At 40.3% G+C, this 26,594-nt stretch overlaps 2 protein-coding genes across 5 annotated transcripts in view; one reads left to right on the top strand and one right to left on the bottom strand.

Annotated features, from left to right (window-relative positions):
• Positions 1–10,858, top strand: part of gstz1 (glutathione S-transferase zeta 1) — a 19,184-nt gene extending 8,326 nt beyond the window's left edge. Inside the window, exons 6-9 of one of the 2 annotated variants that reach the window (XM_057859681.1) lie at positions 5,222–5,297; positions 5,364–5,416; positions 5,501–5,550; positions 10,613–10,858. In XM_057859681.1, the coding sequence (XP_057715664.1) occupies positions 5,222–5,297; positions 5,364–5,416; positions 5,501–5,550; positions 10,613–10,739 (306 nt within the window). In that variant the 3' untranslated portion in view covers positions 10,740–10,858. The remainder of the gene's footprint in view (positions 1–5,221; positions 5,298–5,363; positions 5,417–5,500; positions 5,551–10,612) is intronic. The other variant, XM_057859682.1, reaches the window with a different exon arrangement.
• On the bottom strand, positions 10,810–26,594 carry zgc:163014 (uncharacterized protein LOC100038766 homolog). Of its 3 annotated transcripts, none has more exons than XM_057859677.1 (13): positions 26,421–26,594; positions 26,189–26,356; positions 25,992–26,100; positions 22,543–22,668; positions 22,375–22,473; positions 19,656–19,827; positions 19,450–19,575; positions 16,420–16,607; positions 16,151–16,347; positions 12,526–12,617; positions 12,391–12,445; positions 12,178–12,275; positions 10,810–11,304 (listed from the first exon to the last, which is right to left on the bottom strand). In XM_057859677.1, the coding sequence occupies exons 1-13, from the start codon at positions 26,480–26,482 to the stop codon at positions 11,078–11,080; spliced, it is 1,719 nt and encodes a 572-aa protein (XP_057715660.1). In that variant the 5' UTR covers positions 26,483–26,594; the 3' UTR covers positions 10,810–11,077. The 3 variants fall into 3 exon arrangements, with proteins under 3 accessions (XP_057715660.1, XP_057715659.1, XP_057715661.1); XM_057859676.1 differs by having other exon boundaries at positions 10,812–11,304; positions 19,656–19,833; positions 26,421–26,592; XM_057859678.1 differs by having other exon boundaries at positions 10,812–11,304; positions 19,656–19,833; positions 25,992–26,097; positions 26,227–26,356; positions 26,421–26,592.

Raw genomic sequence — 26,594 nt, 5'->3', positions numbered from 1 at the left:
CAATAGACCATGCCTCTTAAGTAAAAGACAACAATATTATTAGCGCACAGAAACACAGAATAAATCAAATGTGTTTTTCAAGAAAAAAAATAAAATTGCACTTAATAACTTAAGCATTTAGGCAAATGAAACTTTTCCCCTCAAAGCTTCTGCTACGGTGTTCCATAGGGATGCAACGATACAGTTAAGTCACGGTTCGGTACGATTTTCGATACGGGGACAAAATTTTCGATTCGATTAAATACATTTAATGCTCTGAAAAAAAAATAACAATTGTATTTTTTGTTCCGTTTTTTTTTTTTTTTCCCTAACGAGCAAAAATTAAATTGCCGTATATAGACATGCATTTTAGTGCATAATATTTATGTGCTTTCTTCTTAGTGATCTGAAATTTTGTATAAAAGTGCTGAGAACAATCTTTACCATTTGTAAAGTGAGGCGGAGCACACTGTTGATGGTTACAGCTCTCTTAGCAGCTAGGTTTACTACATGAGCAAAACATCCTATTTGTGGTCCGAATCCATATGTGTCATGTACTGAATTAACAATATTTGCAGCATTATCTATAGTCACTAGTATTGATTGATTTGGCCTGCTTAACTTCCATTCAGTCATGGCGGTTTAGAATTCATCGATGTAGTATATGGACTACGTGTCCCATAATCACTCTGGGCTCATGTAGCCAATGGCATGGGACGTAGCACATCTAGTTTGCCATTTCATGATATGTAGTGTGTGCGCGCATTAAAAAAGTTAGGAAACGCCACAGAAGTCACGTCTGCTCATTACAGCACAACACCAGCATATGACAATCGACTTTCATAAACAGGACGAGTTTGAAGCACAGCGCTTTTAATTTGCCACTCAATGTTCATCATGTCCATTCAGCTGTCAGTTGTCAAAGCGAGGTTGTTCGTAGCAGCCAAGTCAGTAACAATGTTTTGGCGGATTTCCTTGTAAATATCCGGAAGTGCACGCACGACTTTCCACCTCCATGATGAAACGTTCTTCGTCCATGTTCGCTGGTGTTTATACCGTTAATAAGGCACTGGGCTGTTGACTCCAGGCCTGGATCCGCCCATTTTGACGGATGCGTTCCCAGCAAAAATGGAAAATCGCCTAAACCATTCGGCGGGCTCTGGCACGCCGGAGATGGTCCGCAGTCAATCCGGAGCACTGACTGACGCGGCCGGTATAGGTCGAACAATGGGATATAATGGGAATGGATTGGCTCGGCGCTATTATTTGCCGGACCTGGAACGAAGAGGCATTTTGCGTGGTTGGTAACAAGGAATCCGAACTTTTAACAGCACGTCTGCCGCACGCGCGAGGCGATAAATATCAGCGGAAAAATTACCGCCTTCATTTTTATTTATCGTGCGATAAATGGAATTATTGCATATTGCGATAGGCTTAGTATACACATTTATGAAAATCTTTAATTTTGAACCAAGTGTTCGCGAAAATGTTCCAAAAACATTTGTATTTCGATGCATTCTCTTGTTGTTGATGAATCAAAGTCCATGTCTGCTGTGTCTTTTTGCTATGACAACAAAAGTGCATGAACTAAAAATTATAGAAGCCTTACTGACTTCTGTGTCAAAAAAAAACATCTTTGTGTCCATTTCGACATTAAACGTTAGCATTATTTTGTTTATTTTTCCCGTTTTTAAGATCATGCAATATCTCCAGCTATGTGTTCGTCTCATATACAGGCCAGTTTAGTGTTGCACAAGTTGCACCTACCCTGTCTTCTATGGACGACTAGGAGTAGCAATATTATTTCAATTTTTTAAAATTTATTATTTAATGGCTCATCAAACTCGGTGGGCGTGCGTGAACTAGGTGGGGTTTGAGTTGAGGGAATTAAGCTACGTGGCTTTGGAGTCAAGGTAGTGCTCTTTCCTTCCCAACATGGCAGCAATAGCTGAGGTTCTGCATGAGCGCTCTCTCGCGATAAACCGCTGTGTTTTGTAAGCCATGTGCTCCGAATTTCCTGCATCAACGTGTTCTGCTAAGTCTAACATGCCCGAGAGAGTTCATGCAGAACCTCAGCAATTGCTGCCATGTTGGGAAGGAAGGAGCACTAGCGCGACTCCAGCGCAGTATTGTTTTTGGCAGCCATTTTAATTTGTCTTAGTCCTAGTCTTTTGGATGAAAATACTTATTAGTCTTAGTCATATTTTAGTCATTTCAAAATGCGTTAGTCTTCGTCTAGTTTTAGTCGACAGTTCTCAAAATGTTTTCGTCAACAAACTTATATGTTTAGTTCATGAATAAATTAATGTTTCCAACAATTTCGAATGAACATGACAGACAAGCACATACAGTGGGGCAAATAAGTTTTTAGTCAACCACCAATTATGCAAGTTTATTTGAAAAGATTGGAGAGGCCTGTAACTGTCAACATGGGTAAACCTCAACCATGAGAGACAGAATGTGGAAAAAAAAACAGAAAATCACATTGTTTGATTTTTAAAGAATTTATTTCCAAATTAGAGTGGAAAATAAGTACTTAGTCACCTACAAACAAGCTCTCTGGCTGTCAAAGAGGTCTAATTTCTTCTAACGAGGTCGAACGAGGCTCCACTCGTTACCTGTATTAATGGCACCTGTTTTAACTCATTATTGGTATAAAAGACACCTGTCCACAACCTCAGTCAGTCACACTCCAAACTCCACTATGGCCAAGACCAAAGAGCTGTCAAAGGACACCAGAGACAAAATCGTAGACCAGGCTGGGAAGACTGAATCTGCAATAGGTAAAACGCTTGGTGTAAAGAAATCAACTGTGGGAGCATTTATTAGAAAATGAAAGACATACAAGACCACTGATAATCTCCCTCGATCTCGGGCTCCATGCAAGATCTCACCCCGTGGCGTCAAAATGATAACAAGAATGGTGAGCAAAAATCCCAGAACCACACGGGGGACATAGCGAATGACCTACAGATAGCTGGGACCACAGTAACAAAGGGTACTATCAGTAACACAATGCGCCGCCAGGGACTCAAATCCTGCACTGCCAGACGTGTCCCCCTGCTGAAGAAAGTACACGTCCAGGCCCGTCTGCGGTTCGCTAGAGAGCATTTGGATGATCCAGAAGAGGACTGGGAGAATGTGTTATGGTCAGATGAAACCAAAATAGAACTTTTTGGTGGAAACACAGGTTCTCGTGTTTGGAGTGGAGTGGGGTGGAAACATCATGCTTCAGGGCTGTTTTTCCGCAAAGGGACCAGGGCGACTGATCTGTGTAAAGGAAAGAATGAATGGGGCCATGTATCGAGAGATTTTGAGTGAAAATCTCCTTCCATCAGCAAGGGCATTGAAGATGAGATGTGACGGGGTCTTTCAGCATGACAATGATCCCAAACACACAGCCAGGGCAACAAAGGAGTGGCTTTGTAAGAAGCATTTCATGGTCCTGGAGTGGCCTAGCCAGTCTCCAGATCTCAACCCCATAGAAAATCTGTGGAGGGAGTTGAAAGTCTGTGTTGCCCAACGACAGCCCCAAAACATCACTGCTCTAGAGGAGATCTGCATGAAGGAATGGGCCAAAATACTAGCAACAGTGTGTGAAAAGCTTGTGAAGATTTACAGAAAATGTTTGGCCTCCGTTATTGCCAACAAAGGGTAACAAAGTATTGAGATGAACTTTTGGCAAATACTTATTTTCCACCATGATTTGCAAATAAATTCTTTTAAAAAATCAAAAATTTAAAAATGTGATTTTCTAGATTTTTTTTCCACATTCTGTCTCTCATGGTTGAGGTTTACCCATGTTGACAATTACAGGCCTCTCTAATATTTTCAAGTGGGAGAACTTGCACAATTAGTGGTTGACCAAATACTTATTTGCCCCACTGTAACTGAAGAGTCTACAAGGACATTACCATTTTCATCATAATACACACTCAGCAGGAAAACAGCACATTATTTGCAATTAATTAAACTCACCTTGATGCCACGAACTGTATGTAAAATGTTCTCCAAGAGTTTAAGAAGACACAGCGTCGCAGCGCTATATGGTAATGCTAACGCGAACGCTTTGCTTACGCTACAAGATAGTTTGGTGTGTGATGATCACTCATCACAGACCTTTAAAGCCTAAAGCAGTATGGCATATCTAGCCAAGATAAGAAAGCAAAACTTACCAAGCAGCACCTGACACATATGTTTCACAAAATGAGCCTGGAATGGGCACAGACTTACCGGTTGGTGAGTAAGCGTATGTGTGTGGGCCGGGAGGAGGCGGAGCACATCACATGAGTGACACGACCAAACACTGCTAAATGCGTTCTAACTACACATACAATGAGAAAACTTCACACATTGTAAATTTATGACAGAAACTAAAGCAAATTTTCATCTCGTTCTCGTGTCGTCAGACGATAACTGGCATCCATCTCGTTATGTTTTAGTCTCTCAAGATACGTTTTCAGCGAGTCATCGTGATGTCATAGTCATGAAAAAATTGTTCGCTGACAAAATATTTACGTTATCGTCATCGTTGATGAAACGAGCACTGCTCCAGAGCCATGTAGCTTTACTCTCTCAACTCAAATCCCGCCTAGTTAACACCCGCCCACCGATAGACAATGACAATTAAAATTATTTCATCAGGTACAAGGGGAACAAGAGTGCAAGAATGAAATAAATAAAAAAAAATTATAAATGTTGAAATAAATAATAAAATTTTAAATAAGTAAATGTTGAAATGAATATATACAGTATTGGAATAAATAAATGTTGAAATAAATAAAAATGGAAATAAATGTTGAAATATAAATTGAAATAAATAAAAAGTGGTGTAAATAAAAAATGAAATAAATATAAATTCAAATTAACAAAATTTGAAATATTGAAATTGAAATATTTTAATGACACTTTAGTAATTTATTTGTGTATTTATTGATTAAATATTGCGCTCCTGGTCCTCCATAGTCTTCCCTTTGCTCGCTCTGCTTTTACAAGCTTCCGGTAATAACAGAATCGCATATACCGTGTCACAGGTAAGGACAGTTTGTTGCAAAATTTTGGAAAAAGTGTCTACGGATCGGATTATCAATCGGTATAAACCACCCCTCTCATTCGGAATAGAACCTATCGGGTTAGAATATTGTAATGACGCATTTTTATTTTGGCCAGGCTTTTAATCCAAATAAAAGTTCCCATGTAAAAATACCCACTGATAAAATGCATCATCTGCTGGTTCTTACAGAATCTACACGTGATCCAAAAGATCGGAGCGGAGAAGGTGCAGTGGGCGCAATACTTCATTAATCGAGGTTTTGAAGGTCAGTTAGCTTTTATAGGAGGGAGACATTTTAACATTAATGACATGCACGATTGCACTCGTGTAGGTCTTGAGCCTTTGCTGAAACAAACGGCTGGCAAATATTGCGTAGGCGATGAGGTAAGCTTTCAAATCAACAGCATAATAATGAAGGACTCTGCTTACTATGGGCCTGACTGATTAAAGTCCTTCTTTATCTTTTAGATCTCCATGGCGGACATCTGTCTGGTCCCTCAAGTCTACAATGCAGAGAGGTACATTTTTAGGGCTGAACAGTGCTCAAATGTGTGTGTGAGGATGCATTTTCTTTCGGAATTCAAGCAGTGTGCAAGTGTTTTAATATACAGTGGGGAGAACAAGTATTTGATACACTGCCGATTTTGCTGGTTTTCCCACTTGCAAGCCATGTAGAGGTCTGTAATTTGTATCATAAGTTCTCTTCAACTGTGAGGGACGGAATCTAATACAAAAATCCAGAAAACCACATTGTATAATTTTTAAATAATACATTTGTATTTAACTGCATGAAAAAAGTATTTGATACATCACCAACTAGTAAATATTTCGGCTCTTAGTTGTTTTTTAAGAACCCCTCCTGTTCTCCACTCATTACCGGAAGTAACTGCACCTGTTTGAACTTGTTACCTGTATAAAAGACACCTGTTCACATGCTCAAACAAACAAACAAACTCCAACCTCTCCACAATGGCCAAGACCAAAGAGCTGTGTAAGGACATCAGGGATAAAGTAATAGACCTGCACAAGGCTGGGATGGGCTACAGGAAAATAAGCAAGCAGCTTGGTGAGAAGGTAACAACTGTTGGAACGATTATTAGAAAATGGAAGAAGTTCAAGTTGACGGTCAATCTGCCTCGTTCTGGGGCTCCATGCAAGATCTCACCTCATGGGGCATCACTGATCATGAGGAAGGTGAGCCCAGAACTACACGGCAAGACCTGGTCAATGACCTGAAGAGAGCTGGAACCACAGTCTCAAAGAAAACCATCGGAAACACATTACGCAGTCATGGATTAAAATCCTACAGCGCACGCAAGGTCCCGCTGCTGAAGCCAGTGCACGTCCAGACACGTCTGAAGTTTGCCACTGACCATCTGGATGATCCAGAGGAGCAATGGGAGAAGGTCATGTGGTCGGATGAGACCAAAATTGAACTTTTTGGTCTAAACTCGGCTCGTCGTGTTTGGAGGAAAAAGAAGGATGAGTACAACCCCAAGAACACCATCCCAACCGTGAAACATGGAGGCGGAAACATCATTTTTGGGGGCTGCTTCTCTGCCAAGGGTACAGGACGACTGCACCGTATTTAGGGGAGGATGGATGGGGCTATGTATCGCCAGATCTTGGCTGACAACCTCCTTCGTTCGGTGAAAGCCCTGAAGATGGTCGTGGCTGGGTCTTCCAGCATGACAACGACCCAAAGCACACGGCCAAGGCAACTAAAGAGTGGCTCCGTAAGAAGCATCTTAAGGTCCTGGAGTGGCCTAGCCAGTCACCAGATCTGAACCCGATAAAAAATCTATGGAGGGAGCTGAAAGTCCGTGTTGCCCGGCAGCAGCCCCGAAACCTGAAGGCTCTGGAGAAGATCTGCATGGAGGAGTGGGCCAAAATCCTTGCTGCAGTGTGTGCAAACTAGGGCTGTCCCAAACGACTAATTTTCTCCCGATTAGTCAGCCGACTATTTTTACGATTAGTCGGCTAATCTAATAATTAAAAAAAAAAAAAATTTAAATTTTTTTTTACTAATTTAGCAATGAAATTTTTGTTGACGCTTATCAATTCACAAAAAAATATATTAGAACACTTAAATTATTTATTAAAGTACAAATAAACATGTAAATAACAATAATAAATCACAAATAAACAATGAGTTCAAATGCTGATAGAATTAACTAGTGTAGCATCCCGATTGGGAAAGATGGTCTCTTAAACTGATGGTTTACAACTTTTATTCCATCCTTGATGTAAACACACCGTAAGAGCTACGGTGCACACAAATAAAACAACACAATTAGAAATTAACAAAAACTTTTCACCTTTTTCCTTTGAAACCTTATTTATATATCAATGAATTGCCTATATGAATTGCCTTTACCTTAATATATTACCTTATCATTGACAATCTCTCCCTTGAGTGCAATCACTGTATATACTGTATATTTTTATGACCTTTTAACCTTATATAATTTTCTAAACCATAAAATAAACCATAACACGAAATAAACCTTTCAATTAGCATTAAGAACAATACTAATAGCACTTATAGGCCCAGTGTCAATGAAATATCATTATTCAGTAAGGCGACAGCACCATCTGGTGTACAAAAATGAAAAAAAAAATTTTTTTTTACCAACTTGGTGCGGCGCATGGTGTTTATTCACGGCCGACTTGCAGCCAAGCTTGGCATTGAAGCGACAGGGCAGAAGAGTGTACCCTCCTTCGTTTCTTTCAAATAAGTCAATGTTTTAGACACTCTGGTGCGCTTTTTTTGGCTTTGTGCCGCTTTCCCCGCTTGCATACAGAGCATCCGACATTCTGAACTTTCCATACATATATTTTTTTAACCCTTCATTAACCGTCGACGGGATGTTGTGCTCGTCGACGGATTTACGTCATCGATGACGTCGACTACGTCGACTAGTCGGGACAGCTCTAGTGCAAACCTTGTCAAGGACTACAGGAAACATTTGGTATATGTAATATCAAACAAAGGTTTCTGTACCAAATATTAAGTTCGATTTTTGTGATGTATCAAATACTTATTTCATGCAATTAAATGCAAATTTATTATTTAAAAATCATACAACGTGATTTTCTGTTTTTTTGTATTAGATTCCGTCCCTCACAGTTGAAGAGAACTTATGATACAAATTACAGACCTCTACATGCTTTGCAAGTGGGAAAACCAGCAAAATCGGCAGTGTATCAAATACTTGTTCTCCCCACTGTATATTTGTGGTGTGCTTTTATCAAAATACTTCATTGGTCAAGAACTTGTTCCTGATATTTTTTTCCATCACAAAATCAACTTCGCTTTTATTACATCAGTGTTGTTTTCATCAACGATGACGATTCATCAATTTCGTTAATGAACACTTTTTCATGATGAGACAATAACGAGCTAAATACGGGTTTTGGGAGACTAAAACATAAGACGAAAGGCAGTTTTGTCTCACGAGACGAAAATGCGCAATAGTTTCCATCACGTGTTCACAATGTGTGACATTTTATGTGTAGTTAGCCTGTATCATGGCAGTGTCTGGTTGCGTCACTCATATGACGTTGATACATTTGATTTTCATGGATAATTTTTGTGTGGCTTTATTGCAATCACATTTAACTATGGAAAGAACAAAGTGTTTAATAAAGATATTTCATTCAGATCTAAAACATGTTAGTTTCCCTTTATTTCATTGAGAAGTGTATAAGAATCTTTCATGTGCAAGATAGAATGTACTAGTATAATGTAATAACGTGTAGAAAAGGAAAAAGTAACGTCAGTTACTTTGCCGAGTAACTAATTACTCTTACAGTGAGGTAACCGAGTTACCAAATTACATTTTGGGAGAAGAAAATTGTAACTAGAGGTGCAAAGCTTTGAGCACCTAACGATTCGATTATGAGTATGATTCACAGGCTCAGATTCGATTATAAATTGATTATCAATGCACCGCCCCGCTTTTGATGTATTTTACATGACTTCCAACATTGTTCAAAAATCCTCCCAGGCTAAACCAAACTGCTATTTTAGTATCAAGTTAAAAACAGTAAATAAAATACTCAAGTCCCCATTCTGTATCAGCGGCTTTAAACTTCAATTAATTTTTGTTGTGAATCAACCAACCGTTAAAGTTGCTCCCGTTATTCCATAATTTCCGTTCCGTCTACTTTCGACATGTCAAAGTTTTAAAACTGTTTCATCATTTAGATTCAAGTCAAGATTTTGCCAATTTAGGGTATTTTAGATAAAAAGTAATTAGGTTCGCTACAACAGAGCCTTCTAGAGAAGTCTACTGCTTTAAGATGGCACCTCCTTACTAGCGCCGGCAAGTCTGTCATTTCGCATGTAGTTCTTTGTACATGTTCTAACGCCGCCGCCGTCTGTCATTTCACATCTAGTTCTACATATATGTGATATCTACCATAGCCGTATGTTTGTAGCAACTAGCAACTGGGCGCTGTTTGTAGCAGCTCTTGGCCGCAGTCAGGTATATTTTAGGGCTGTCAAAATTATCACGTTAACGGGCGTTAATTTTTTAAATTAATCACGTGAAAATATTTGACGCAATTAACGCAGATGCCTCGCTCAGACACATTTAAATGACAGTACATGAAACGCTCACTTGTTGTGTTTTATGGAGTTTTGCCGCCCTCTGCTGGCGCTTGGGTGCGACTGATTTTATAGGCTTCAGCACCCATGAGCATTGTGTAAGTAATTATTGACATCAACAATGGAGGGCTACTAGTTTATTTTTTGATTGAAAATCTTACAAATTTTATTAAAACGAAAACATTAAGAGGGGTTTTATTATAAAATTTCTATAACTTGTACTAACATTTTTCTTTTAAGAACTACAAGTCTTTCTATCCATGGATTGCTTTAACAGAATGTTAATAATGTTAATGCCATCTTGTTGATTTATTGTTATAACAAATAGTCCTTATGTACCGTATGTTGAATGTATATATCAATCTTGTCTTATCTTTTCATTCCAACAATAATTTACAGAAAAATATGGCATATTTTATAGATGTTTAAATTGCGATTGTGATTAATTACGATTAATTAATTTTTAAGGTGTAATTAACTCGATTAAAAATTTTAATCTTTTGACAGCCTTAGTATTTTTTTATTTTTTTTTTTTTAATCTAGCGGCATGAGTTGAACATATTTACTCTCGATCCGTTCCTCATTGCATCCCGAAGACCGCGCTGTGTTTTATTTCCGCTTTACCTGGCATAATTCAATAATCGGAATTTGGATGTGTGTGACTAGTTCTCAAATCTTCCACAGCCGAATCGCGAATAATTTAAGAATCGGAAATTTCGCACGCCTCTAATCGTAACCATTTTTTAAAGTAAGATTAACAACACTGATTGTGAGATCGTTATTGTATTGAATTGCAAATCGTATGCTACCCAGAGGTTCCCACCCACAGTATTTTAAAAATCAGAAGCAATTCTTTAAATTTTGGCAAAAGCACGTCACAAAAAAACTGAAAAACGTTGAATTGTGAAGGGAAAAAATGCATATAAAAACCCTTGGTTTTGCTTGGTTTTGTTTACTTTATACTGCAGATTTAAAGTGGACATGAGCTTGTATCCAACCATCCAAAGGCTAAATCAAACCTTGGTGGAGATAGAAGCTTTCCGAGTGAGCCATCCATCTTGCCAGCCGGATACGCCCGATGAGCTTCGGGCATAGCGGAAATGTTGTACACTTTTGAATAAAATGCTATGAACGTGAATTATATTTTTTACTTTTATTTCTGCAATTTCAAAACACTTTGTTAAAACTCTTTGTCAGGAAACCTTTATTGAACAACCAAGATTAGCATTTCCGCTCATTGTGCCACAGGGCAAATGTGCAAATGACATGCAAAGTGTGACATCCAACCGCTTACGGCATATCAGCTGCTCAGAGGAAGTATGGATAATTATGTCAAGGGCTAAAATAGCACAAGGCTGCAAATGACTGCAAAATCATGCAAGAAAGGACGTTATTTTCCATGATATGAACACATTTTGTCAAATGAATTCACATTATACAGGAATCTCAATAGTGCACTTGATTGTGTCATTGTAAAAAGTACCAGAGCAGTCTGAGCCGCCAAACACAAGCAGTGTGCATTGGACTTTGACAAGTTCATCCCGCCCACGTCTTTGAGAGTCTGCCAAGGTTGTCGACGAGGTTAAATCTATCACGCTGTGTCCAGCGCGAGGCTTGGCACTCAATTTAGACGATGTCACTGAGCTCCACATGTTAGTGTCTGATGGGAAGGGAAACAGTTGGTCAGATGAGTCATTATACAGCAGATGAGTGGAACTCAAGACAGAATTTAGGAGGGTGCGACCGCACCCGGCCCCTCAGACTGGCAGACAAAATCTGATTTTTAGCCCATCCAGATTGAAACTGGATTGCTGTTTTGTAGTCTGGACTGTCCCAAAGCACAGAAATCAGATTTTTGTGAGATGGATTGAAAGCAGTTTCATATCCGATGTGGATAAGATGCTTCTCAGTTTGAACAGGTCAAATGGCATTTGATCGTCTTTGACGTCACTATGCTGGATGGTGCCTTTGCTGCCACAGCAACATGTCAGGTGTGTCAATTTGGCGCAGTGAATGTGATGGTTCACTTAAAATATAAAAACCTATAAATGTTTGGGTGGTTTTAGTTTAAGCAGCCACTGCTTTTTCATCTGTGTGACTTTGACAAAGATGACATCACATTTGATGGTGATTTTATGCAGAAATGTGAGAAATTCCAAAATTACGATGCTTGTTCATCCCACTGTATGGACACTCGCTAAAAATAATGTGAACAGTCAGATTTGAGGAGGAATCTGATTGGAATCAGATATGCCTGCAATCTGAACACAGCCAAAGGGGCCCAGTTTGTGTTGTATCGGCTGATCTCAGTCAAAGTACATATATCAGCTGGTCAATACTAAAGCGATTGATTGACCTTTAAAAGAAAGATTATCACCTCAACAGTGAACATAAATTATTCTATTATATTGGCTATATATCAGCCAATCTTAATAAAAGTCCATATATCGGCTTCATTATATCAGTCGAACTATATCGTCCCAATATATTGGTCAACCTTTAATTTAAATTAATAAAATAAGTATTTACCTACCAGTATTAAATACATGTACATCCTGCAAGGCTCCTATTGCACTGCAGCCCCCGCTCACTAAAATCTTGTTGTCTGAAACCGGCAGCGCAGCGTGAAACCTGTTCACGGAATGGACTTTTAAACGCTCATTTTTATCAAACATTCTAAAATGGGAAATGGTTCAGTCTAAACAAGAATGACATTCCTCAAGGTGGAGTGGAGTGCTGTGCTCACCCTCGAGGCAGTGGTGGCATGTTCCCGCTCTTCACAGCTGTGTACTCCATCAATCCTTCAGCCGGAAAAAGTGCATGCGGTCAAAGGTCAACATAAAATAGGATCCGAGCACAGTCGATGAATTTGTGATCTTACCCAGGTCGAGGATGTGAAGGTCATTTAGGTATGTGGCAGTTTTTCGACCGCCAAATATGATCAACTTATGTGATAGAAGTGTGGCAGAGTGGCTTTTGCACAAAGACATAAAAAATGTTAATAAAAGCATTGGCACATACAGTGGGGCAAATAAGTATTTAGTCAACCACTAATTGTGCATGTTCTCCCACTTGAAAATATTAGAGAGGCCTGTAATTGTCAACATGGGTAAACCTCAACCATCAATCAATCAACTTTATTTGTATAGCACATTTAAAAAATCCGCCAAGGAGTCCAAAGTGCTTTACATACCATAAAACAGCAAAATAAGTTAACTTCCAAAGATAAAACAAACAAAAATAAAACAAAAGACGAGGTCATAAACAGTCATTGGACATTAAAAGCTGAAGAAAAATGCAATGTTTTAAGGCGTGATTTAAAATCCGCGAGTGAAGGGGCCTGTCTAATAGTAAGTGGTAATTGGTTCCACAGCCTGGGCGCCATCACCGCAAATGCACGGTCACCCCTAAGCTTCAGCCTTGATCTTGGGACTACTAGAAGCAGGTGGTCAGCTGATCTGAGGGTTCTGGTTGGACTGTAAGGCTGAAGCAGTTCTGACAGATATGGCGGTGCAAGATTATTCAAACATTTAAAAACAAAATAATAATATCTTAAAATGTATTCGGTAATGTACTGGGAGCCAGTGAAGAGATGATAAAATTGGGGTGATATGTTCGCGCCTGCGTTGTCGAGTTAGGAGTCGAGCAGCAGAATTTTGCAGAAGTTGCAGACGGGCCAGTGCAGCCTGACCGACGCCTGCATACAAAGAATTACCATAATCCAGCTGAGTTATGACAAAAGCATGGATCAATTTCTCCAAATCAGAGCGTGAAACGATAGATTTCACTTTAGCAATCTGGCGAAGCTGATAAAAGCAGTCCCGTACAACACAAGAAATCTGCTTCTCAAATTTAAAATCAGAATCAAATTGGGCCCCTAGATTTTTGACATAGTTCTTAAGAAACTGAGACAATGAACCAAGGTCAACAACCATGCAAGACAATGTGGGGGGGGGGGGGGGGGGGTCAAATCATTCGATTTTTAAAGAATATTTGCAAATCATGGAAAATAAGTATTTGGTCAATACCAAAAGTTCATCTCAATACTTTGTTATGTACCCTTTGTTGGCAATAATGGAGGCCAAACGTTTTCTGTAACTCTTCCCAAGCTTTTCACACACTGTTGCTGGTATTTTGGCCCATTCCTCCATGCAGATCTCCTTTAGAGCGGTGATGTTTTGGGGCTGTCATTGGGCAAAACGGACTTTCAAATCCCTCTGAGATTTTCTATGGGGTTGAGATCTGGAGACTGGCTAGGCCACTCCAGGATCTTGAAATGCTTCTTACGAAGCCACTCCTTTGTTGCCCTGGCTGTGTGTTTGGGATCATTGTCATGCTGAAAGACCCAGCCACGTCTCATCTTCAATGCCCTTGCTGATGGAAGGAGATTTTCACTCAAAATTTCTCGATACATGGCCCCATTCATTCTTTCCTTTACACAGATCAGTCGTCCTGGTCCTTTTGCAGAAAAACAGCCCCAAAGCATGATGTTTCCACCCCCATGCTTCACAGTGGGTATGGTGCAATTCAGTATTCTTTCTCCTCCAAACACGAGAACCTGTGTTTCTACCCAAAAGTTCTATTTTGGTTTCATCTGACCATAACACATTCTCCCAGTCCTCTTCTGGATCATCCAAATGCTCTGTAGCGAACCGCAGACGGGCCTGGACATGTACTTTCTTCAGCAGGGGGACACGTCTGGCAGTGCAGGATTTGAGTCCCTGGCAGCGCATTGTGTTACTGATAGTAGTCTTTGTTACTGTGGTCTCAGCTCTCTGTAGGTCATTCACTAGGTCCCCCCGTGTGGTTCTGGGATTTTTGCTCACCGTTCTTGTTATCATTTCGACGCCACGGGGTGAGCTCTTGCATGGAGCCCCAGATCGAGGGAGATTATCAGTGGTCTTGTATGTCTTCAATTTCCAATAATTGCTCCCACGGTTGATTTCTTTACACCAAGGGTTATGGTGTCCTTCGACAGCTCTTTGGTCTTGGCCATAGTGGAGTTTGGAGTGTGACTGACTGAGATTGTCCACAGGTGTCTTTTATACCGATAATGAGTTAAAACAGGTGCCATTAATACAGGTAACAAGTGGAGCCTCGTTAGACCTCGTTAGAAGACGTTAGACCTCTTTGACAGCTAGAAATCTTGTTTGTAGGTGACCAAATACTTATTTTCCACTCTTATTTGAAAATAAATTCTTCAAAAATCAAACAATGTGATTTTCTTTTTTTTCCCCCACATTCTGTCTCTCATAGTTGAGGTTTACCCATGTTGACAATTACAGGCCTTTCTAATCTTTTCAAGTAGGAGAACTTGCACAATTGGAGAATGACTAAATACTTATTTGCCCCACTATGTTTTTATTTTCCACCCTCAGCACTCAAGAGCATTGTGTTTTTACGGATTAAATAAAGCCTTTATTAAAGACACGTTATCCACGCATCGACAGCAGTCATAGTTAATAGAAACCTAGCCCTCCAAAGGGCTAACATTACATTAGCAACGTACAGTAACGGTAATGTTCTCTATTAGCGCTACGTTAACTTAATTTTACTTTGTCCTGAGTATCGCTCCTCCGCTCTCGGAGTAAACAGGGTACCTTCAGTGGAGCGGAGGCTAAGCGAGTGGGTCGCACGGTGGTGCCCGGCCCAGGTTTAGGGGCCGTCATCGGTCGGGTAGCATCGGCGGGGCCGTGTGTAGCCAGGACAGTGTTATGCAAGTGCTGCCTTACAGTGAATACATGAAACAATGTTTGCCTTGGTCTCCATTTTGGAACGCTCCCACACTTTTGACATTTTATCCTTTTTCTTGGTCCCCCTTTGTTCGCTTTCGTCGTTACGTCAAAATTCATGTGTGGTTGAATACAAATGTATCCACCGCCTCTCTATTCTTCCTGTACGCACGTGACGTCAGCGCGTTGTGCCGCATTAAAATCAGTCCGGGCAAAACGAGGAAAATTCCTCGATCAATATTTAAAATCAAATTATTCGAGTAATTGTTTCAGCTCTAGTATATACATTAGCATTCATAGCATTTAAGCTAGCAGATTTTTGTTTGGCAAACTAGGCTAATTTTATCTACTAAATTCCTCATATTGATCAGACTAGATGGACATTTGAAAATCAATCGTTTTGTGTCAGGTGTTTTATTGTTAAAATGCATTTTACAGCTTTACAAATTGTCAAAAGTGAAGGTAGTAAAAAGCTTCAAAAAGCACACTTGCCTTGTTTAAAGCTGTATAACTTCATGTTTAGTGAGGACAGAACACGTATTATTAATAAAGTAAAAAAAATAAGATTACTGTGAGGTACAATAGGTAATGCTCATGTGACAAAACCAAAAAAAAAAAAAAAAAAAGTTTTTTTTTAGCAGTGTATATAACATTTTTAATAAAATACTGTATTAATTTTTTAATTGAAAAAAATCTGCAATGATCTGAGGGCGCAAAGTTTGAAGCGCGAAGTAGCGAGGGATCACTATATAATAAATGGAAAGGCAGACTTACCCAAAGCGAGGCAGTGGTTTGTCCCCTTCCACTATTGGCTTATACCAGAGTTGAAATTCTGGATTGAAGATGTACAGAGCATTACTGCACACCTTTTCCTCAGAGGACTGACTGGGATGAATCCCACCAAAGACAAAAAGCTCCTTCTTATAAAAAGCGGCAGAGTGATACGCCAAGGAAGGAACGTTCCCTTTTGCCTAAATGGATTAACGTTACATGCGTTCATTTTATTTTTCGACATGTTTAATTAAATGTGAGGAAAAACCCACTGTGACAAGCTTCCACTTCCAGGTCAGAGTATTAAGGATGTATAGCTCGCAGAAGCGCTGGCCCTCCCTCAGGCCGCCGTAAACCAAGATTGTATTAGATTCCGGGTCGTAGGTTACGGAGTGTCCTCTGGCGCAAGGAGGCGAAGGTCCACATGTGGAGGAGCACATTGGGTACCAAAAATCATTGTCTAGAGGAAAAAAATATATATGAAGACTGAATTTGCATATAGTAGACCACTGGTGAAGGTAATAAAATGGTCATGTTACAACAAAATATAGTGGATCTCTGAAAGGCCACACGCAAAATTAGTGGTGTGTTCCCCACCTCCACAAAATTGAAGTCTTTTTACATTTCTTACAGTGGCTGCTGCTAGCCCCCCCAAAAAAACTTCTAATATCCCTCCTCTTCCAAGGGGGGCGGGGGGTTGCGGGTCAAGTGATCAGATGCATTTGAAGAAAAATAAAATTGACCGACACGTTCAGCAAGTGAAAAGGGGTAAATGTAAGTCTGAACATAATGAAAATAATTCAAACCTATTTAACTCACTATATAGTGCAAATAAGGCTGCTCAAAAGTTGGTGGGGACAATTTGAGAATCCTGAAAATATAGTAGTGTTCTGTCCCTACCGTCCCTATGCAAACCTACACCTTTGCAATAATCCAATCCTCAAGTCAGTGATCATTAAAGGTGCTATATGGGGTTTGTCACTTTTTTACTCGTGACTGCTACCTCTGGCCTGAAGCGTAACTGCAGCCTGTGTTAAACTCGTGCATGGCGCGCATTCTTGTACGCTTGCTTGCAAACGCACTAGAACAGGGGTGTCAAACTCATTTTGGTTCGCGGGCCACATTTATGACAATTCGATCTCATGTGGGCCGGACTAGTTTATTTTTCGCCAAATAAGTGAGTGGGCGGGGACGATTGAATGTTCTTTTATTCGCCACTCCCAGTGTAATTAACCGAAGCCTAATTCTTCTGTCTACCGAACGTCATTTATTTTGTAATTTGCCCTTACTTCCTTGTTACACTTTTATTTTGTTGTATTTCCTGTTCCGTGTGTTTTACAATGTTTGTAACTTGAAGGCGGGCCAAAAGGAGTGACAGCGAACTGTGTGAGTTTTGATCTAGCCTAGCGGCCCCTCTGAAGAGGAAAAGCTCTTACGGTGATCGGTTTATATTCCAATGTGACTGGTTTTATTTTCTTATGGTTCAAGGGAACATTTCTGCAAGGTTTGAAAATAAAAGACACCAAATCATCAGTCAGGTCTCACCCTTATTCAGAGCGGGTCCGCTACGCCCACTCTAAATGGATTTGACATTGAGCGCCGTCAATGGCACTGCAAGATAGGTATTCACAGCCAGTCCTTCCAGCATAAGTGAATTGAATGGACGTCTATTGTTGTCCACAGTGGTGCAATGTAACAAAGTAAAATACTTTCCTCACATTTTTGTGTACATGTACTTTACTTGAGTACAAATATGAAGTGGTACTCTTTACTTTTACGTTGACACATTTTACATCAGGTATCTGTACTTTTTACTCCCCCCCCCCCCTTTATTTTTTTTTTTCCTGATTGTGAATTGATAGTTTTTATGCCTCCAGCACAATCGGTAAGCCACATGCAACTATACCGTAACAGAGCTAGAGGCAGAAACACGGGTACAAGCAAGATTACGCAGGTGAACAAGATATTGACAAATAAAAACCACCACACTCTTGTACAGTAGGCGGCAGTATGCAGTTGATAGTTGCTTTCAATCCACCATTAAGCTAAGTTTTGGAGTTTCTGAGCTTATTAAGCTTCCATTTACAGCTTAGTATATTTTATTGGTTAGTTTTTTTCCATTCTGCACGGTCTTAAATAAAACTAAGCAGTCATTAATTTTCTTGTTCTTTCTTTGAATATTGACTCGCATACATGCATATATACAGTATTTGTATATACCAAGGGTAAGCAACCTTAGATACTCAGAGCTGTTTTGAGCATCTTCCACCAAAAATAAAATACCATGAGCCGCAAAAGCCCTTTTACATCTGACATTTAATGAACTGCAACAAAAAAACAACAATTGTTTTCGTGTTGAGAGTCAAATAGTTTTGTTTTTTTTTGGATTAGAACAGCACCATTATCTTCAAATTTAAGAATTAGGTTTGAAAATTGTACTCGTTAACTCATTGGTTGCTATTGACGTTGAAGATGTCCAATCCATTTGAAATGGATTGTACATCTACTAGTGATAAACTCCTTTCAGTTCATGGTAGACTCATGAAAAGACCTTTCAACACCCATACCAACAAGGCTTCAGAGTTGCCTGTTGGTAGAAGTGAAATTACCCATCAAAGTCAATCCATTGACGTTGAAATGAAGTTATAACTAGCTTATTTCTTATGTCAAAGCATCTGCGATTTCCTCAGTGCCTACCACCGATGGCGTTAGACGTCCATTTAATTTGGTGTTAAATGGTGTTATACTTATATAGCGCTTTTCCACCTTTCAAGGCGCTCAAAGCGCTTGACACTATCTCGCCATCCACCTACTGGTGACGCAGCACCAGGAGCAATGTGGGGTTCAGTGTCTTGCTCAAGGACACATAGACGAGTTCATCAGGGCGGAGACTTGAACCCACAACCTCTGGGTTGGGGGACAACTACTCTACCACTGAGCCACACCACCCCACACAATTTGAAGTGGGAGGCCAGTCTCCCACTTCAAATAAATTGGACAGCTCCTAGTGATAAACTCATTGAAATTCACAGGGGAAGAATGACTGCTGGCCTACCATTGTCAAAGGCACTGAAAAAGTTAACTGCCATAGTCACAAAAGAGCCAAAACGATAAGAGCCACCCTGGTTTATACCACTTATTGTATGCTCTAATGATGTGTGAATGAACTAAAGTGAATCAAGGGGCTACAACGTTCCTATCAGGCAGAACAACCACGCGCGCCGAAATGGACGCCCTTGGCGGGCCACTTCCAGCGTGCGGATGGTGTATTTGATAGGGCTGCGCTAGAAGGTTGTACCGACCTAACTCCAGCTTCCACAAAGAGTCCTTGCAGGTTTGATGTGACGTTTCTCCACCGATGAGAATGGCAGTGCCGGGGTCGCTCAGGCACATGGTGTGGCTCCATCGCTCTGACGGACACACTGAAACTGTACAAGATTTGTCCAAAGCTCTTACGTAAACCTCTTTTTTTTTTAACATACCTTGCAAAAAAGCGAGCGTTTCCGACCTTCTCTATCAGCCGTCTTTATCTGTTCAGCCATTTCCTCCTGGCTGTTCATCCTGGCCAGCCTCATTTTCTTAGGAGTTGAAGATCGGTCATTGCCCTCAAAGTGATCGTCCATATCCTCCGAACGCCATGTTAAAAAACCCATCTTACTAATGACAGTTCGTTTGGGGGTCTGCTCCTTTTAAAGGAAGTCACACAAACATACAACAATTTAATTTTATATTTAGGGTTACTCTTGCCTAGGTCCAATATTTTATTTTACGCACATATCTCAACTGAGGACTGCATTCAAAACAAATGCAACTCACATGTACCGGTACTCATATTTCAGAGGTTGATAGTGACGTGTTACATTTAATGAGTAACTTTTTGAGAAAAACTTCTACTTTGAGCTACAATTGAGTCGTTACATTTTTCATCTGTGCCCTAAATATCAGACTTTATTTTTGCCAGCACAGTGGCTCGAACAGTTCCACCAATGAGATGTCGCAATAATAATCACGACTTCATTATACCCTGGCTGGCAACCAGTTCAGGGGGTACCCTGACTCCTGTCCATTGTGAGGACAAGCGGTTCAGAATACTAAGACAAAACAATGCATTCAAATGACACACACAAGTTTGTGTAGAAATATTTGTTCACTTTACTTGATATATTCATTTCGATATTGTTTTGTCTTCTGACTTTATTTGGATATGACAAAAGTGCAGCTACCGGCTTCTCTGAAGCAAGGTCAAAGCAGATAACATACAGAAGCTGCCAGTAAAATTCCATTTTGTTCCATTTGATGGGTTAATATGGGGCTTGCCTATTTGGATTTGGAATAACAAAAAGTGTATGCGTTGGAAGGTAGGAGCAGAACTTTTCGAAGGTACCTGGGCACCAGCCGACACCTTCGATCCTCTTTAATTTTGATTGGGAAACACCAGCTAAACTCAGACAGTTATCTCAGAAGAGATAACCAGGACCGAAGCTGCCAAAGCAATCAAGAGCCTCAAGGCACCAGGACACGATGAGGTACAGTATCTGCTGAATTACTGAAGCACGGTCAAGAGGTGGTTGTGGAGAGTCTCATGCACCTGTTCACACGGTTCTGGCATTCTGAAGAGTTTTCTGGCGACTGGAGGCATGGGGTTCTTGTGACGCTTCCGAAAAAGGGAAACCTCAGAGACTGTAACAACTGGTGGGACATCCATCACATTGCTGTCTATCCCTGGCAAGTGATTCTGCAGTGTGCTGCTCCAACGCCTAAACGATGAGGTAGATACCATCCTAAGGGGACAGCAAGCCGGTTTCCAAAAGGGAAGGTCCTGCGCAGAACAGATCTTCACTCTTCGCAACATCATATAAAAGTGCCAAGAACTCCAGACACCACTCATCCTCAATTACATCGATTTCAAGAAAGATTTCGACAGCATCCATCAAGAATGACTGTGGCAGATCCTCCAGCTATACAGTATACCATCCAAATACGTCAGCATCTTCAAATCCTTATACCACAACTTCACCTGTCGAGTGAGAACCACCAACAACACAACCGATGACTTTTATATTGTGACCGGGGTAAGACAGGGCTGCGTCCAGCCATCGCGCATTCGAAGTTCTGCGTTGACGTCACGCTTACTCAGGATTTTTACTGAGGTGTACGTCAGTCTATGGCGTTGGGTCATGAATCGGGTCTCTTTTAATGGCGTAGGTCCACAACTACGCAGAAACATAAATAAGCTTCAAGTCAAAGTAAGTATCCATTTGACCAAATACTTTACTTGTACTTGAATACATTTCTAGGACAATTACTTTTACTTAAGTACCGGTAATATTATTCTGAAGTAACGCTACTCTTACTTGAGTCAACGTTTCAGCTACTCTACCCACCTCTGATAATTATTAAATGGTTGTTTAATATTTGCTTTTACCAATGAAGGCTCACAATAAAGTATTGATTGCTTTAATAGTATGTTCCATGACTGTTTGCAGTAAACAGACATTTTAGTGATTGATAGCTATAGACATATTTGAATCTGCCTTGTCATTTTAACCGGTTTAACCCGGCCCAGGTTCCACAGGTCACCGTCAAGGACAAGCCACAGACATTGAGATCTAAACTGTCTGGGACAATTAAGAAATCATATTGGTGCAATTTATTACTTGCCAAATGCTATTGCTTCATGAAATGTATTCGATGTGATAGTTATTGAGATGTTTATTATATAATTGCTCCAATCAACAACAGCTTGCAAAGAAGAAATGCTTTTGCTGCTTGCAATGAAGAAATGCTTTGGTTATTGCGCTTACAAAGAGGGAATGTTTTGCTCGAAGAAGCCTTGAAGACTCTTGACCTACTACCAAGGTCAAAAAGCAACAACAAAACACTTTTTGCTTTGCTGGCATGTGCTGACACACATGTATTAATCCCACCTACATCCATACACATAGCCAACCAAATTCATAGAGGTGTCGCCCGCTTTGCTCCCCACCTTTTTAGGGTTGGCATTTCTCTTGTTGCTAGGGCTATCCCAAATAAAAGGCGAGGCGAAGGGGGGGCTAGTTAGAACGATGGCTGAAGCTAATTAGCTTCCTCTTTCTCCTTGCAAGCTTTTCAACTAAATTGAGTGCCTTCTTTCCTTATTTTGGGTAATATTATAAATGTCTACCTAAGGATTCTTATTTGAATTTGACAACCTCTGTCAAATTTATCAACAAAGCATTGACACTTACCGTCGGCCAAAGTGAAAGTTTTTTTTCTATGTCAACTTTCTTCACTTGGATGTCGCTATAGCAAACACTGCCACCAAACTGTGAAGAGTTGAGGGTTACCTGCCGAGAAAGATGTGTGAATTGGACCAAAGAAGATGACGTGAACATTCTTCAAGCCCGTCGTCTCACCGTGCCCTCTGCGATATTTGGAAGTGAAGTGCATGAGAGATTTGTGGTGCTGAACTGCTCTGGGAAGAGACATTTCCTCGGTATCTGTGGAATGCTGCTGCTTAGGATGCTTCTTTGGTCCTGCAACTGGTTCGGGGAGACATATCAGTCCTTTTTAAACAAAAATGGAGCTATTCCTTTCAGTTTGTAATGCAAAACATTAAAAATTTGTACAGTGGACTCTCAAAAATGGACTATTAAATGAGGGGTGTGAAAGTGATTTTGGTTCATGTGCCACAATTTTGGCAATTAAATCTCATTTTTGTATATTTTTGGTCATATCAGTTAATTCACAGGCTGCCATTGACCAATGCATTTTGACTGGGAGGCCCTTCCAAGTCAAAATGGATTGGACTTGGAGTGCCCGGTGAGCCGGCCTGACGTTTGGTCAGGGAGGGCCGGTCTTAATGTACATTTTTGATAAAGCTGTCCGTTCAGCACGTTAATAACTCCGTTATCACAACACGGCTCTGGGAGAGTATCATCTTGCTGACTTGATTCTGGTAAAACCTAAGTTTGGGTTTTAATGGCCAAAATGGGGCACTTTGAGGCAGCGTTATGAGCGCGGCATGACCCATTATGGTTTTCAAGCATTTTTGGATGAAAATACAGCGATGAACCTCCTGGCGCTTTGGGCAGCTATCGTGACTGACTGCCCAAGACTTACTATAGGCGGGCACAAGCACACGGAGGATAGTGGTGAAATCCCAGTGTCAGGCAACTTTGGCTTTTTTAGCCCAAAATGTGGCACTCTTAGGCAGACTGTGGTATTTGTCATTTATTTAGCTGCAATGCACAGATAAACTGTGAATGAACATGTAGAATGAAAGATTAAGAACCTCCAGCAAGGGGGCTCCAGGCACTTCTGTCACAATCGCCCGAAGCTCACTATTTTTGGGCACAAAGTCATGGAGGATCGGGGTGAAATCCATGTTCTCAGGCGTAACTTTGGAACTATGGAACTCTGAGGTGGATTGACTGGCGCAAACCCCTCTAAAAGGCACAGATGAACTATACAAGTTCTGTGGGATACTTTGGTGGGTTCAATCATTTGTTCACATTTAATTAGTTTTGTAATTTTATGTCTCAAATAGTATTAAACCAATGATAACAGATGATATTTTTCATTAAAGTATGTACAGTACTACCTGAATAATTAGATATATACTATACTATACTATACTGCGGCAGTATGCATGTTATATCTATGAGACGCATCAGATGTTACCACTGTAGCATCATGTGAGTGCAGTTTGAGGGGCGTGGGATGTATGAGGCGTGGTTTGTAGCAACTTTCTGTTGGCTCTGGGCTGCAGTCAGGTATTCTTACATTGGCTGCCATTGACGGCACACGACGTCCAATCCATTTTGACCGGCTGGGGCCAAATGAACGAATATAACTGCCGGTACAAAAGTGAGCCCAGTGCAGTATTGCGCGCACTGGATCACACAAATCTGCAGTTTAACAATGCCAATCTCAAAAAGCTTATAATTTTGTAAATACAGTATGAATTAAGCTACAATTTGCTAGTCAGGCAATTCTACATTTGACACCCCTGTATTAAATGACTGATGTAGCAGTGTAGGGTAATCATAGACTTCACTATGAGTTGACGGCATACGGGGCAGATCCGTAGGGGGCCTATTTTCAAAAACTTAAAATTCAAATATTTTCAAAACCAAAGCCTCTAGCGACCTAAAACCAAAACAGACACCTCCCGTAGGCATATATGAGTCTCCATGAGCAGCGACGTCAAAAAAATTAAAGTCGTTCCCTAATAAAATGCCGATTATTTTGTATTTATTTTAAGTATAACAAAACTTAATATGACTATAAAATTCACAAATTTTACACTAGATGCAAATTTTTTTTTTTTAAAAAGTCACCAAATGCAGAGATGATAATAATAATAATATTTAACATATCACATAAGGTTTTGCCTGAAATAAAAATACGGGCAGTTATTGTTCAATTTACGTAAATATTTCAAGCTACAGTTACGGTATTGTGTCATGGCGGCCATCACAAAACAAAGAGGTTTTAAAGTTAAAATTTCTTGTAAATAAATGCTTAATGCCATGGCCACCCCTATAAATTGGTTGGCCACCCCACTGGCCACCCCGCTTGCCAGTACATCATTAGATTGTTGTAGGATCAGTTATGGATTTCATCCCAAATGAATGCATTTATTTTGTTTTATTAAATGTAGGGCTGTCAAATTTATCGCGTTAACAGACGGTAATTAAGGTTTTAAAATGAATCACGTGAAAATATCGCAATTAACGCATTCGCAGTATGACTCATTCACGCATTGCCGCAAACAGCCTACAATGGCGCCGTTTTACTTATATACAGAGATAAGAGGCAGTGTCAAGTGAGTGGAGTAGATACAAGCATTCATTGGGGCCGTGCTTTTAATTGGCAAAAGCTTTGTCATCTCTCCCACAGCACCTATAAATATTGTGGGAAGCAACGTGGGAAAGAATGACAGGAGTTGATCTTTTTCTTAACACCTTGTTGTGTACCCAACGCAGAGAAGATATAGCATTTGCAGCCACCACACACAGTCATGGTTGCACCACTTCCCATCATGCATTTGGGCAGAACAGTTAAGTCGCTACATTATCATTTACTGAAAGCTCAACAAATACACTATATGGCAATATTTAGTCACAATATACAAACTCACATTTATCCTTTAAGAATTACAAGTCTTTCTATCCATGGATCCCTTTCACAGAAATAATGTTTAATAATGTTAATGCCCTCTTGTAGATTTATTGTTATGATAAACAAATACGGTACTTATGTACAGTATGTTGAATGTATATATCCGTCTTGTCTTATTCTTCCATTCCAACAATAATTTACAGAAAAATATGGCATATTTTAGAGATGGTTTGAATTGCGATTAATTATGATTAATTTTTAAGCTGTGATTAACTCGATTAAAAATTTGAATCGTTTGACAGCCCTTGTTAAATGTACACCTTATGCCTAATATATACGTAACACAATAAAACAGAATTGTTGTGGAACTCAAAATGTTGACTGGACAGTTATGGACTATGCACATTAAATCATTAGTAACATCAAATATTACACAATACACCAAAGTATATCAGTAGCCGTGTCCTTAAGTCTTTTTGATAGTTTTCCCCTGACCTTTTTACTGCAATAATATAATGAAAACCTGAAATTATGGCTTTTAGTTTTGGCCACCCCAAGATTTTAAGTGGCCCCATCCGGCCACCCCTATGAAAAATTTCTGGAGGCGCCACTGGACCAAACCTACGCCCTTGGTTGTGGGTAAGTACATTTGAGCTTTCAGTGTGTTTGGGGCTCTAATTTAAGGCAGTGTACTCACTTTGCTGGCCTTCACTGAAATATACCAAAAGATATCAAGCACCTGTCCACACACTGTGAGCACGATCTTGCCATGAACTCCTCTCCTGCCTCTGTGCGCTGATACTGCCTCGATATCAGGACTCCAACCACCCTCAAAGGTCAAACACCTGAAAGAGAGAAGAAATTATGCATTGCGAGCCAGTCTCCACGCACAGAGCCAAAACACGGAAGCAATTCAGCTCTTCCCAGACTTTCCTGGCTCGAGAGGTGAGCGTGCCAATGTTCTGAGGCCTCACATCAGGGCCGACTACGACCTCCGCGGAGATGGCGGTCTCGTCGCCGGCCCACTCGCCAATACCGAAGATTACTAGCTGATTAGGCAAAGGCAGCGGGACGTGGACGTGGAAGCACTTGCGGTTTGATTTGCTGCACGACAGCGAATAAATATGATGAACAATTAAGATAATTTAAATGTTCCTTGATTCCATACCTGCTAAACTGTCGTGGTGCGTCACTCAGGGACCAAATGACGTAAAAGTTGAGCATTCCCATATTTTTGTAGGCTTAGAAATTTGAGAGCTTGATTTGTTTGTGGCTCATTGAAAGGCACGACTCATGTCCTTACCTGTAATTGCCTGACAACAAGGAAGTAACGAAAGGCTCG

The sequence above is a fragment of the Corythoichthys intestinalis genome, chromosome 15 (genome assembly GCF_030265065.1).
Source record: "Corythoichthys intestinalis isolate RoL2023-P3 chromosome 15, ASM3026506v1, whole genome shotgun sequence".
In the NCBI taxonomy this organism is placed as follows: domain Eukaryota; kingdom Metazoa; phylum Chordata; class Actinopteri; order Syngnathiformes; family Syngnathidae; genus Corythoichthys; species Corythoichthys intestinalis.
This window is presented reverse-complemented; position numbering and strand designations above follow the sequence as displayed.

Bases quoted from the DNA above. Each gene is read 5' to 3' on its own strand.
- zgc:163014 (XM_057859676.1), bottom strand. From the start codon at position 26,482: ATGGGAATGCTCAACTTTTACGTCATTTGGTCCCTGAGTGACGCACCA. The intron at 22,474-22,542 runs GTGAGACGACGG...CTTTCTCGGCAG, and splicing joins CAAATATCGCAGAGGGCACG to GTAACCCTCAACTCTTCACA. The intron at 11,305-12,177 runs GTAGGTAAATAC...CCTTCCCATCAG, and splicing joins TGTACATGTATTTAATACTG to ACACTAACATGTGGAGCTCA.